Consider the following 15,821-nt stretch of genomic DNA (forward strand, 5'->3'; position numbering starts at 1 on the left):
ACATATGTATGTATATACATATGTATATGTGCACATACACATATATACATACATACGTATGTATGTATATATGTATATGCATACATATGTATAGACATACACACATATGTATGTATGTATATACATACATATGTATGTATATAGATATGTATGTATATACATATGTATGTGTATACATACACATATATACACACATACGTATGTATGTATGTACATACATACATACGTATGTACGTACATACATGCATATGTATGTACGTATATACATATGTATGTGGAGACTTTATGTGATGCGGACACGTGTGTTACTGGTTCCTTGGAGACTTTATGTGTGTAAGTAAGAGGAGGAGAAGTCCGATGGTTGTTTATATGAGAAGTGAGTTTGAAACGTAAGTGAAGAAGTGGAGAAAATTCAAGCTGGCTGCTCCTATTGAGTGTGTGGGGGGAAGATGAGAAAGGGAGCGTTTGTTTTGCTCAACGCGAGCGCCCGCCCGGCCGAGCATCCATCAGTCCGCCCGCGTCCTGCCGGCTGCTTTGGCGGGAGAAGAGCAAGGCGATGGCGGTAAAAGGAGCTGCGATGATGGTGCTGCTGCTGGCTAGCTGGCTGCTGTGTGCGGGCAGAATGTGTTGTGTGGCCGGCCAGGAGGAGGAGGAGAAGCAGGACGCCGAGTGCAAGATGAAGAGTGTGACGGTGTCGGCGCTGCCCTTCCTGCGGGAGAAGGAGCTGAGCATCATGCACAGTCCCTCCGTGTCCGAGGCCAAGCTGCTCTTCTCCGTCACCAACGACTTCCCCGGACACCTGCTGCTGGTCGACGACCTGGACAACACCGAGCTGCCCTTCTTTGTGCTCGGTAATACAACCCCCGCCATCATTATTACTCATGCATGCTGCCCTAGCTTCTTCCTGATCCTCACAACGCACCTGGCGGCCGCCCTGACGTCACACCATGCTAACTGCCGTTATTATTCATCTTATTATTTAATGCTGGCTGCCTGCGTGACGTCACACCATGCTAACTGCCGTTATTATTGATGCTGGCTGCCTGCGTGACGTCACACCATGCTAACTGCCGGTATTATTGATGCTGGCTGCCTGCCTGCCTGCCCTTCTTCCTGATCCTCACAACGCACCTGGCGGCCGCCGTGACGTCACACATTGCTAACTACCGTTATCTCAGGCCTGCTAACAACGTCGCCCATAATATTATCCACATGACATATTACTCACATCAAGGTGAAATATGTTATTCACATCAGCATCACTTTTTATTCATCATGTTAGTCACATGACATTTTAGTCATTATGTTATTCACGTCAAATATTATTCACAACTACATCAACATTAAATATTATTAATAATAGTATTCAAAACCACATCAACATTATTTACAACTACATCAAATTCTAACATTATTCACAACTACATCAACATTATTCACAACTACTTCAATGTCAAACATTCACAACTACATCAACATTATTCACAACTACATCAACATCAAATATTATTCATTATATTATTCACAACTACATCAACATTATTCACACCTACATCATCAAATATTATTCATAATATTATTCACACCTACTTCAACATTATTCAATACTACATCAACATTATTCACAACTACATCAACATTATTAACAACTACATCAACATCAAATATTATTCACAACTACATCAACATTAAATATTATTAATAATAGTATTCACAACCACATCAACATTATTTACAACTACATCAACATCAAACATTATTCACAACTACATCAACATTATTCACAACTACATCAACATCAAATATTATTCATAATATTATTCACACCTACTTCAACATTATTCACAACTACATCAACATCAAATATTATTCATAATATTATTCACACCTACATCAACATTATTCACAACTACATCAACATAAAATATTATTCATAATATTATTCACACCTACTTCAACATTATTCAATACTACATCAACATTATTAACAACTACATCAACATCAAATATTATTCACAACTACATCAACATTAAATACTATTAATAATAGTATTCACAACCACATCAACATTATTTACAACTACATCAACATCAAACATTATTCACAACTACATCAACATTATTCACAACTACATCAAACACTATTCACAACTACATCAACATTATTCACAACTACATCAACATCAAATATTATTCATTATATTATTCACAACTACATCAACATTATTCACAACTACATCAACATCAAATATTATTCATAATATTATTCACACCTACTTCAACATTATTCAATACTGCATCAACATTATTCACAACTACATCAACATTATTAACGACTACATCGACATCAAATAGTATTCACAACTACTTCAATATCAAATGTTATTAACAACTACATCATCATTCACCACTACATCCACATTATTCACAACTACATCAACATCAAATGTTATTCATAATATTATTCACACCGACATCAAACATTATTCACAACTACATCCACATCAAATGTTATTCATAATAATATTCACACTTACATCAACATTATTCACAACTACATAAACATTCATCATTATTCATAATCGTGTCCACATTTACATCAACATTATTCACACCAACATCAACATTATTGACAACTACATTAACATCAAACATTATTCACAACTACATCAACATCAAATATTTTTCACAATATTATTCACACCTACATCAACATTATTCACAACTTCATCAACAATTTTCACAACAACATCAACATCAAATATTATTCATAATATTATTCACACCTACTTCAACATTATTCAATACTACATCAACATTATTCACAACTACATCAACATTATTAACAACTACATCAAATATTATTCGCAACTACATCGACATCAAATGTTATTCACAACTACATCAACATCATTAACCACTACATCAACATTATTCACAACTACATCCACATCAAATGTTATTCATAATATTATTCACACCGACATCAAACATTATTCACAACTACATCAACATTATTAACAACTACATCAAATATTATTCGCAACTACATCGACATCAAATGTTATTCACAACTACATCAACATCATTAACCACTACATCAACATTATTCACAACTACATCCACATCAAATGTTATTCATAATATTATTCACACCGACATCAAACATTATTCACAACTACATCCACATCAAATGTTATTCATAATAATATTCACACTTACATCAACATTATTCACAACTACATCAACATTCATCATTATTCATAATAGTGTCCACATTTACATCAACATTATTCACACCAACATCAACATTATTGACAACTACATTAACATCAAACATTATTCACAACTACATCAACATCAAATATTTTTCACAATATTATTCACACCTACATCAACATTATTCACAACTTCATCAACATTATTCACAACTACATCAACATCAAATATTATTCATAATATTATTCACACCTACTTCAACATTATTCAATACTACATCAACATTATTCACAACTACATCAACATTATTAACAACTACATCAAATATTATTCGCAACTACATCGACATCAAATGTTATTCACAACTACATCAACATCATTAACCACTACATCAACATTATTCACAACTACATCCACATCAAATGTTATTCATAATATTATTCACACCGACATCAAACATTATTCACAGCTACATCCACATCAAATGTTATTCATAATAATATTCACACTTACATCAACATTATTCACAACTACATCAACATTCATCATTATTCATAATAGTGTCCACATTTACATCAACATTATTCACACCAACATCAACATTATTGACAACTACATTAACATCAAACATTAATCACAACTACATCAACATCAAATATTATTCACCACTACATCCACATCAAATGTTATTCATAATATTTTTAATACATATATCAAAATTATTCACAAGTACATCAACATTCATCATTAGTCACAATATTATTCACAATTACATTAACATTAAATATTATTCCTACTATTATTCACAACTACATCAACATTAAATGTTATTCACAACTACATCAACATAAAATATTATTCACAACTACATCAACATAAAATAGTATTCATAATATTATTCACAACTACATTACATATTATTCACAACTACATCAACATGAAATATTTTTCACAATTACATCATATATTATTCACAATATTATTTATTATTTATTCACAACTACATCAATATTACATATTATTCACAACTAGATCCCATATTTAGATTAGATAGATTAGATAGTACTTTATTTATTCCGTCAGGAGAGTTCCTTCAGGAAAATTACAATTTTCAGCACAATCCCATTCAAGATCAGACAAACATTACAGGGAGACAGAACAGGATCGCTGACGGGTCTGTCGGCTTCCAGCGCCCCTTACAAAAAAGATGACATACAGGTAAACAAGGGGGGGATGGGAGAAAAAAATAGAAGATTAAAATAAAATAAAAAAAATCGGTCTTAGCCTAGGCCCTGGAGTGGGGGTGCAGACTGAGGCCAAGGGAAAAAAAACAACAACAACTCATAGCCATAGTAAACATCAAACATTAAAGAACACAGAGGACATTAAAGCAGCAGATACAAGCAGACACTTCTACATACAGCTATGAATAAAAAGTAAAAGAAACATATCCACTGTGGTGGCCTCTGCGGTGTTCGACGCCATCGTCTGCTGGGGAGGAGGGAGCATGGCCAGAGACAGAAGCAGACCCAACAAAGCAACCAAGACAGCCGACTCCACTCTCAGCCAATGTCCAGTCCGCATGGATGAGCGAGGATCGTCCAAGGTGACTGAGGTGTCCGACACCTGCTCACCCAGTCAAGACACCGCGAAGCCTCTCCGTCCCAGTAGCTCAGTGCTAGCTCCGCAGCCCTGTCCCCCTCATCCGCATCTCCTCCAGTACATCCAAACAGACTCTGGTGTAGCAGAGACCCAGCAGCTGGTCTCCATGGCCAAAAGGCTCCCGGGAGGCAGATCCAGAAGTCCACAAATATTTACAATATTATTCACAACTACATCAACATCACGTATTATTCACAACTACATCAACATAAAAAAATATTCATAATATTTTTTACAACTACATCAACATTAAATAGTATTCGTAATATTATTCACAACTACATCAAATAATATTCACCACTACATCAACAATAAATATTATTCTGAACTATATCCCATATTCACAATATTATTCACAATTACATCAACATTAAATATTATTCCTACTGTTATTCACAACTACATCAACATCACGTATTATTCGCAACTACATCAACATAAAAAAATATTCATAATATTTTTTACAACTACATCAACATTAAATAGTATTCACAAGTACAACACAAATGATTTACAACATTATTCACAACTATGTCAACATTAAATATTATTCGTAATATTATTCACAACTACATCAAATAATATTCACCACTACATCAACATTAAATATTATTCTGAACTACATCCCATATTCACAATATTATTCACAATTACATCAACATTAAATATTATTCCTACTGTTATTCACAACTACATCAATATTAAATGTTATTCACAACTACATCACATATTCACAATATTATTCACAATTACATTAACATTAAATATTATTCCTACTATTATTCACAACTACATCAACATCAGCCTTGCGGTGAGGTAGCGACTTGTCCAGGGTGTACGCCGCCAATGAGGAAATAAGTGGTAGAAAATGGATGGATACAACATCAAATATTATTCACAACATCAAATACTATTCACAACTACATCAACATCAAATATTCACAACTACATCAACATTAAATATTATTCACGACTGCATCAACATAAAACAACTTGTATATACCTAAATCACGAGTGTCTCAAAGGGCTGCACAAGCCACAACGGCATCCTTGGCTCAGATCCCATAATAATATTCATAATATTATTCACAGTTACATCAACATTAAATATTATTCACAACTACATCACATATAATTCACAAAATTATTCACACGTACATCAACATTAAATATTTATAATATTATTCACACCTACATCAACATTATTCACAACTACATAAACATTATTTACAACTACATCAACATTATTCACAACTACATCGACATTATTCACAACTACATTAAAATCAAATATTATTCACAACTACATGAATATCAAATATTCACAATTACATCAACATTAAATATTATTCACAACTACACCAACATTAAAAATATTCATATATTATTTAAAACTACATCAGCATTAAATATTATTCACAAGTACAACACAAATTATTCACAACTACGTCAACATTAAATATTATTCCTAATATTATTCACAACTACATCAACATCAAATATTACTCACCACTACATCAACATTAAATATTATTCACAACTACATCACATATTTACAATATTATTCACAATTACATTAACATTAAATATTATTCATACTATTATTCACAACTTCATCATCATTAAATGTTATTCACAACTACATCAACATCAAATATTCTTCACAACTACATCGACATAAAATAGTATTCATATCATCAATCAATGTTTACTTAAATAGCCCTACAGACTGTGGTGAAGTAGGCAAGCTTCGTCGCGTGAAGAAGCCTACAACTTTTGGTTGTGTTTTCCGCTCCATTTGCTGAATGGCAATATATGATATACATCTCCATATTTTTTCCGTGAAGTAAAAAACAAAACAGTCCTCGTTACCTGAGATACTAAGTATGTCATTATTATGACTTAGTAATTTACTAAGTCAAAATAATGGCTTACTAAGTCAAAATAATGACTTACAAAGTCAAATTAATGACTTACTGTAAGTAAGCGTTTGCAATAAAAGTGGGGCCACATGCTGACATATGCTCAACTCATCATGTTTCATTTATTACAGCATTTTGGAAGCCTGTAGTTAATTTTTCTGATGTAAATATTATATTTTTTATCAACATGTGATAGCAGGGAAACTAGGCTGCTACATGACTAATGATTAATGTAACTATGACTGAAAAAATAGTACACTAGAAATAGGGGAGACTATTCATCTCTGAACACCGTGGAGTTCATGTAGGCTTTATGATGCACTTACATTATTATATACACTATCACAGACAGAAACTCTTCATTTAACATCATGTCCTTTTTTGCTGCTTCAACACAGCTCAATCAACACAGAAAAAGGTAAAGTGAAATAACTTAGTTGTTAACTGTAGGTCAATAATGCTTGTCTTTCTCTCAGACAGACAGACAATGTTACGCCAAAAGCTAATAATCCTTCACTTTAAGCACTGCGAGCGAGCTGAGCTGCCGCTTATTTTTCTTGAACGTCAACGGGCTCATAGTGGTGTTACTAGTAGTTGACTTGAGAGTGTTTATTATAATTTGGGGAGAGTACGCTGCATTATGCTCACTCTCTCAACCCTGGAATTGTGTCGAACTATGGACTTTATAACAAGATTGATACAGGAGTGTGTAGAACTATGGACTTTATACAGGATTGATACAGGATTGTGTAGAACTATGACCTTTATACAGGATTGTGTAGAACTATGGACTTAATACAAGGTTGATACAGGATTGTGTAGAACTATGACCTTTATACAGGATTGTGTAGAACTATGACCTTTATACAGGATTGATACAGGATTGTGTAGAACTATGGACTTTATACAGGATTGCGTGGAACTATGGACTGTATACAAGATTGATACAGGATTGTGTAGAACTATGGACTTTAGACAGGATTGTGTGGAACTATGGACTTTATACAAGATTGATTCAGGATTGTGTAGAACTATGGACTTAATACAGGATTGTGTGGAACTATGGACTTTATACAAGATTGATACAGGATTGTGTAGAACTATGGACTTAATACAGGATTGTGTAGAACTATGGACTTTATACAGGATTGTGTAGAACTATGGACTTAATACAGGATTGTGTGGAACTATGGACTGTATACAAGATTGATACAGGATTGTGTAGAACTATGGACTTGATACAGGATTGTGTAGAACTATGGACTTTATACAAGATTGATACAGGATTGTGTAGAACTACGGACTTAATACAGGATTGTGTAGAACTATGACCTTTATACAGGATTGTGTAGAACTATGACCTTTATACAGGATTGTGTGGAACTATGGACTTTATACAAGATTGATACAGGATTGTGTAGAACTATGGACTTAATACAGGATTGTGTAGAACTATGGACTTAATACAGGATTGTGTAGAACTATGGACTTTATACAGGATTGTGTAGAACTATGGACTTTGTACAGGATTGTGTAGAACTATGGACTTTATACAAGATTGATACAGGATTGTGTAGAACTATGGACTTAATACAGGATTGTGTAGAACTATGGACTTTATACAGGATTGTGTAGAACTATGGACCTTATACAGGATTGTGTGGAACTATGGACTTTATACAAGATTGATACAGGATTGTGTAGAACTATGGACTTAATACAGGATTGTGTAGAACTATGGACTTTGTACAGGATTGTGTAGAACTATGGACTTTATACAGGATTGATACAGGATTGTGTAGAACTATGGACTTTGTACAGGATTGCGTGGAACTATGGACTTTATACAAGATTGATACAGGATTGTGTAGAACTATGGACTTAATACAGGATTGTGTAGAACTATGGACTTTGTACAGGATTGTGTAGAACTATGGACTTTATACAGGATTGATACAGGATTGTGTAGAACTATGGACTTTGTACAGGATTGTGTGGAACTATGGACTGTATACAAGATTGATACAGGATTGTGTAGAACTATGGACCTTATACAGGATTGTGTGGAACTATGGACTTTATACAAGATTGATACAGGATTGTGTAGAACTATGGACTTAATACAGGATTGTGTAGAACTATGGACTTTATACAGGATTGTGTAGAACTATGGACTTTGTACAGGATTGTGTAGAACTATGGACTTTATACAGGATTGTGTAGAACTATGGACTTTATACAGGATTGCGTGGAACTATGGACTGTATACAAGATTGATACAGGATTGTGTAGAACTATGGACTTTAGACAGGATTGTGTGGAACTATGGACTTTATACAAGATTGAAACAGGATTGTGTAGAACTATGGACTTAATACAGGATTGTGTAGAACTATGGACTTTATACAGGATTGTGTAGAACTATGGACTTTGTACAGGATTGTGTAGAACTATGGACTTTATACAGGATTGATACAGCATTGTGTAGAACTATGGACTTAATACAAGGTTGATACAGGATTGTGTGGAACTATGGACTTTGTACAGGATTGTGTAGAACTATGGACTTGATACAGGATTGTGTAGAACTATGACCTTTATACAGGACTGATACAGGATTGTGTAGAACTATATGTAGAACATATATATATATATATATATATATATATATATGTAGAACATATGTAGAACATATATGGGGACGGCGTGGCGCAGTGGGAGAGTGGCCGTGCGCAACCCGAGGGTCACTGGTTCAAATCCCACCTAGAACCAACCTCGTCATGTCCGTTGTGTCCTGAGCAAGACACTTCACCCTTGCTCCTGATGGGTGCTGGTTGGCGCCTTGCATGGCAGCTCCCTCCATCAGTGTGTGAATGTGTGTGTGAATGGGTAAATGTGGAAGTAGTGTCAAAGCGCTTTGAGTACCTTGAAGGTAGAAAAGCGCTATACAAGTACAACCCATTTATCATTTATCATTTAACTATGACCTTTATACAGGATTGATACAGGATTGTGTAGAACTATGACCTTTATACAGGATTGATACAGGATTGTGTAGAACTATGGACCTTATACAGGATTGTGTGGAACTATGGACTTTATACAAGATTGATACAGGATTGTGTAAAACTATGGACTTAATACAGGATTGTGTAGAACTATGGACTTTATACAGGATTGTGTAGAACTATGGACTTTGTACAGGATTGTGTAGAACTATGGACTTTATACAGGATTGATACAGGATTGTGTAGAACTATGGACTTTATACAGGATTGTGTGGAACTATGGACTTTATACAGGATTGTGTGGAACTAGGGACTTTGTACAGGATTGTGTAGAACTATGGACTTTGTACAGGATTGTGTAGAACTATGGACTTGATACAGGATTGTGTAGAACTATGACCTTTATACAGGATTGATACAGGATTGTGTAGAACTATGATATTTATACAGGATTGATACAGGATTGTGTAGAACTATGGACTTAATACAAGGTTGATACAGGATTGTGTAGAACTATGGACCTTATACAGGATTGTGTGGAACTATGGACTGTATACATGATTGATACAGGATTGTGTAGAACTATGGACTTAATACAGGATTGTGTAGAACTATGGACTTTTTAACAGGATTGTGTAGAACTATGGACTTTGTACAGGATTGTGTAGAACTATGGACTTTATACAAGATTGATACAGGATTGTGTAGAACTATGGACTTTATACAGGATTGTGTGGAGCTATGGACTTTATACAGGATTGTGTGGAACTATGGACTTTGTACAGGATTGTGTGGAACTATGGACTTTGTACAGGATTGTGTGGAACTATGGACTTTATAGAGGATTGTGTGGAACTATGGACTATACAAGATTGATACAGGATTGTGTAGAACCATGGACTTTATACAGGATTGTGTGGAACCATGGACTTTGTACACGATTGTGTAGAACTATGGACTTGATACAGGATTGTCTAGAACTATGGACTTGATACAGGATTGTGTGGAACTATGGACTGTATACAAGATTGATACAGGATTGTGTAGAACTATGGACTTGATACAGGATTGTGTAGAACTATGGACTTGATACAGGATTGTGTGGAACTATAGACTATATACAAGATTGATACAGGATTGTGTGGAACCATGGACTTTGTACACGATTGTGTAGAACTATGGACTTGATACAGGATTGTCTAGAACTATGGACTTGATACAGGATTGTGTGGAACTATGGACTGTATACAAGATTGATACAGGATTGTGTAGAACTATGGACTTGATACAGGATTGTGTAGAACTATGGACTTGATACAGGATTGTGTGGAACTATAGACTGTATACAAGATTGATACAGGATTGTGTAGAACCATGGACTTTATACAGGATTGTGTGGAACCATGGACTTTGTACACGATTGTGTAGAACTATGGACTTGATACAGGATTGTCTAGAACTATGGACTTGATACAGGATTGTGTGGAACTATGGACTGTATACAAGATTGATACAGGATTGTGTAGAACTATGGACTTGATACAGGATTGTGTAGAACTATGGACTTGATACAGGATTGTGTGGAACTATGGACTGTATACAAGATTGATACAGGATTGTGTAGAACTATGGACTTGATACAGGATTGTGTGGAACTATGGACTTGATACAGGATTGTGTAGAACTATGGACTTGATACAGGATTGTGTGGAACTATGGACTGTATACAATATTGATACAGGATTGTGTAGAACTATGGACTTGATACAGGATTGTGTAGAACTATGGACTTGATACAGGATTGTGTGGAACTATGGACTTTGTACAGGATTGTCTAGAACTATGGACTTGATAGAGGATTGTGTAGAACTATGGACTTGATACAGGATTGTGTGGAACTGTGGACTTGATACAGGATTGTGTAGAACTATGGACTTGATACAGGATTGTGTGGAACTATAGACTGTATACAAGATTGATACAGGATTGTGTAGAACCATGGACTTTATACAGGATTGTGTGGAACCATGGACTTTGTATACGATTGTGTAGAACTATGGACTTGATACAGGATTGTGTGGAACTATGGACTGTATACAAGATTGATACAGGATTGTGTAGAACTATGGACTTGATACAGGATTGTGTGGAATGATGGACTTTGTACAGGATTGTGTAGAACTATGGACTTGATACAGGATTGTGTAGAACTATGGACTTGATACAGGATTGTGTGGAACTGTGGACTTGATACAGGATTGTGTAGAACTATGGACTTTATACAGGATTGTGTGGAACTCTGGACTTGATACAGGATTGTGTAGAACTATGGACTTGATACAGGATTGTGTAGAACTATGGACTTGATACAGGATTGTGTAGAACTATGGACTTGATACAGGATTGTGTGGAACTCTGGACTTTGTAGAAGATTGACTTTAGCAGTTTGTATTTGCTGTGTGGCAAACAGTCATCAGTATGCAGGCTCACAGCGGCCAGTGTGAGCTGAACACACAGTTGGCAAACAGATATATATATTTATATATATATATATATATATTTATAAATATATATATTTCTACGTATGGCTGCGCTTTAAGATTAGCATGAGGTAATTTATGTGTGAGCATGGACTTGCTGGGCGCGTGCAGAAAGTCCTGATTGTGTGCACACAGCACATGGCGGCTTATTCCCGTGTTGGCAGCAGCAGAGCAGTGTGCTGGTTTCTCCCCCTCATGCTAATGCTGATTTGATCAGGCTACAAAAAGCAATAAATCTTCATTTTCTTCTTCGGTCACACGCTGGCCTCCTTTCGACACGCGGCCCAGCGTTCAACAAGCTAACATCTTTTCCGTGGCTAGCACGACCTTCATTTGACTTCCAAACACCAATGTCATTTCATCCACTTGAACGTCCGTCAGGGCGGTTGCCGCGTGTCCCTCCTCTGTGTCCGGCTGTCCTCTTCTGGCCTTGGACTACAACATTTAAAGGACCATTAGGGAATAATTAAAAAGCAATTAAGGAACAATTAAAGAACAATTAAAGATCAGTTAAAGGGGAACAGCACTTTTTCTGGACGTTTGCCCATCATTCACAATTCTCAAGTCAGACAAGAACACACTTTTCTTTTTCATGCATTCTAAATCATAAATAAACGCTTGCAAAAGTCAGCTAACAAGGCGGCTAATGGGAGTACATGAAGGCCTCCGAAAAAAACATCTAAATGCTGCCAACAATACTCCATTTTCATGTGGTGACCTAAAACCTCGGATTCAGGAGGAACAGTGTGGTTTTTGTCCTGGTCGTGGAACTGTGGACCAGCTCTATACTCTGGGCAGGGTCCCTAAGGGTGCATGGGAGTTTGCCCAACCAGTCTACATTTGCTTTGTGGACTTGGAGAAGGCATTGGACCGTGTACCTCAAGAAGTACTGTGGGGTGTGCTCAGAGAGTATGGGGTATCGGACTGTCTTATTGTGGGGATCCGCTCCATGTATGATCAGTGTCAGAACTTAGTCCTCTCCCTGTATGATCAGTGTCAGAACTTGGTCCGCATTGCCAGCAGTAAGTCGGACAAGTTTCCAGAGAGGGTTGGACTCCGCCAAGGTTGCCCTTTGTCACCCATTGTGTTCAGAACTTTTATGGATGGACAGAACTTCTAGGTGCAGTCAAGGCGTTGAGGGGATCCAGTTTGGTGGCTGCAGGTTTAGGTCTCTGCTTTTTGCAGATGATGTGGTCCTGATGGCTGCATCTGGCCAGGATCTTCAGCTCTCACTGGATCGGTTCGCAGCCGACTGTGAAGCAACGGGGATGAGAATCAGCACCTCCATGGTTCTCGACCGGTAAAGGGTGGAGTGCCATCTCCGGGTTGGGGAGGAGACCTTGCCCCAAATGGAGGAGTTCAAGTACCTGGGAGTCTTGTTCACAAGTGAGGGAAGAGTGGATGTTGAGATGGAAAGGTGGATCGGTGCGGCGTCTTCAGTAATGCGGATGCTGTATCGATCCGTTGTGGTGAAGAAGGAGCTGAGCCAGAAGGCAAAGCTCTCAATTTACCAGTCGAACTACGTTCTCATCTTCACTTACGGTTATGACCGTAAGGACAAGATCTCGGGTATAAGATCTACGTTCCCAACCTCACCTTTGGTCATGGTCTTTGGGTTATGACTAAAGGACAAGATCCCGGGTACAACATCTACGTTCCTATCCTCACCTATCGTCATGATCTTTGGGTTTTGACCAAAAGGACAAGATCACGGGTACAAGATCTACGTTCCCATCCTCACCTATGGTCATGGTCTTTGGGATATCACCGAAAGGACAAGATCTCGGGTACAAGATCTACGTTCCCCTCCTCACCTTTGGTCATGGTCTTTGGGTTATGACTAAAGGACAAGATCTCAGGTACAACATCTACGTTCCTATCTTCAACTATGGTTATGATCTTTGGGTTTTGACCAAAAGGACAAGATCACGGGTACAAGATCTGCATACCCATCCTCACCTATGGTCATGATCTTTGGGTTATGACCGAAAGGACAATATCTCAGGTACAAGATCTACGTTCCTATCCTCACTTATGGTCATGATCTTTGGGTTATGACTAAAGGACAAGATCCCGGGTACAAGATCTACGTTCCTATCCTCACCTATGGTCATGATCTTTGGGATTTGACCAAAAGGACAAGATTACAGGGACAAGATCTACGTTCCCATCCTCACCTATGGTCATGGTCTTTGGGTTATGACGAAAAGGACAAGATCACGGGTACAATATCTATGTACCCATCCTCACCTATGGTCATAATCTTTGGGTTAAGACTGAAAGGACAAGATCACGGGTACAAGCGACCAAAATGAGTTTCCTCCATCAGGGGGCGGGGCTCTCCCTTAGAGATAGGGTGAGAAGCTCTGTCATTCAGGAGGAGATCAGAGTAAAAGTGCTGCTCCTCCACATGGAGAGGAACCAGATGCAGGAACACCTCCCTGCTGAGGTGTTTAGGGCACATCCAACCGCTAGGAAACCAAGGGGAAGACCCAGGATAGGTTGTAGAGACTATGTCTCCCAGCTAGCCTGGGAACACCTGGACAAAGTTGCTGGGGAGAGAGAAGTTTAGGCTTCTCTACTTAGGCTGCTGCCCCCGCGACCCAACTTCTAATGGAGGGAACAACATAGTGTAGACTGTTACAATAAGCATCCATTGAAAAATAGAGCAAAATCATATCAGATAAGAACAAATATTTGTTAATACTAAAAAAACATTTTTAATTTTTTTTTTTTTTTTACAGTTTTGAGAGAATAAAACTTTTATAAGAAAAGTATTCCAGTTCATATTTGTGTGCCGCATATGTTTCAGGACACAACAAAAGGTTAATAAAGAGTCTCCATGGCGACAGCTGCTAGTACACACACAATACTGTTATATTGTTAATAAAGTGTCTCCATGGCGACAGCTGCTAGTACACACACAATACTCTTATATTGTTAATAAAGTGTCTCCATGGCGACAGCTGCTAGTACACACGGGCTAAAGATTTATGGTCCTGCTTGTGAATTGTGTCGTCAATTTGGCACGCTTGCTGTCATTGTTTGTGTTGTGTGTACTAACTGATGCAAAGTCTGCTAACTGATGCTGCTGTGTGCTAACTGATGCAAAGTCTGCTAACTGATGCTGCTGTGTGCTAACTGATGCAATGTCTGCTTCCTGAGGAGGAAGACAGAGCAGCTGTCCTTGCAACTGAAGATGAGGAATGGATTTTTTCTCCTCCTAATCCACACTTTCTAGCCCAGTCGCTTGCATCTTCGCTTTCCCTTGCAGCGTTAGAGAGAAACGTCTTCAGTCGTTAGAGAGAAACATGTTCACAGTCGGGGGAGACAGAGTTAAATATTGCTGCAGGCAACGTCAACACCATGACTTGACATGGGACATAGGAAGACACTTGAGGGTCCCCACATAGCGCGAATAACATGACAGAAGAAGACACACGAGGGTCCCCACATAGCGCGAATAACAT

General features: G+C 37.3%; 1 protein-coding gene across 9 annotated transcripts in view; it reads left to right on the forward strand.

Moving 5' to 3' along the window:
• Positions 1–433: 433 nt before the first annotated feature.
• The window catches only part of LOC133545261 (astrotactin-1-like), a 167,167-nt gene continuing 151,779 nt past the window's right edge, over positions 434–15,821 (forward strand). For 4 of the 9 annotated variants that reach the window (XM_061890661.1, XM_061890665.1, XM_061890666.1 and 1 more), the window contains exon 1: positions 437–851. In XM_061890661.1, the coding sequence (XP_061746645.1) occupies positions 557–851 (295 nt within the window). In that variant the 5' untranslated portion in view covers positions 437–556. Of the gene's footprint in view, positions 852–15,821 lie in introns of all 9 variants that reach the window. The other 5 variants (XR_009804783.1, XM_061890668.1, XM_061890663.1 and 2 more) reach the window with 3 other exon arrangements.

Source organism: Nerophis ophidion, linkage group LG28 (assembly GCF_033978795.1).
Source record: "Nerophis ophidion isolate RoL-2023_Sa linkage group LG28, RoL_Noph_v1.0, whole genome shotgun sequence".
Taxonomy (NCBI): domain Eukaryota; kingdom Metazoa; phylum Chordata; class Actinopteri; order Syngnathiformes; family Syngnathidae; genus Nerophis; species Nerophis ophidion.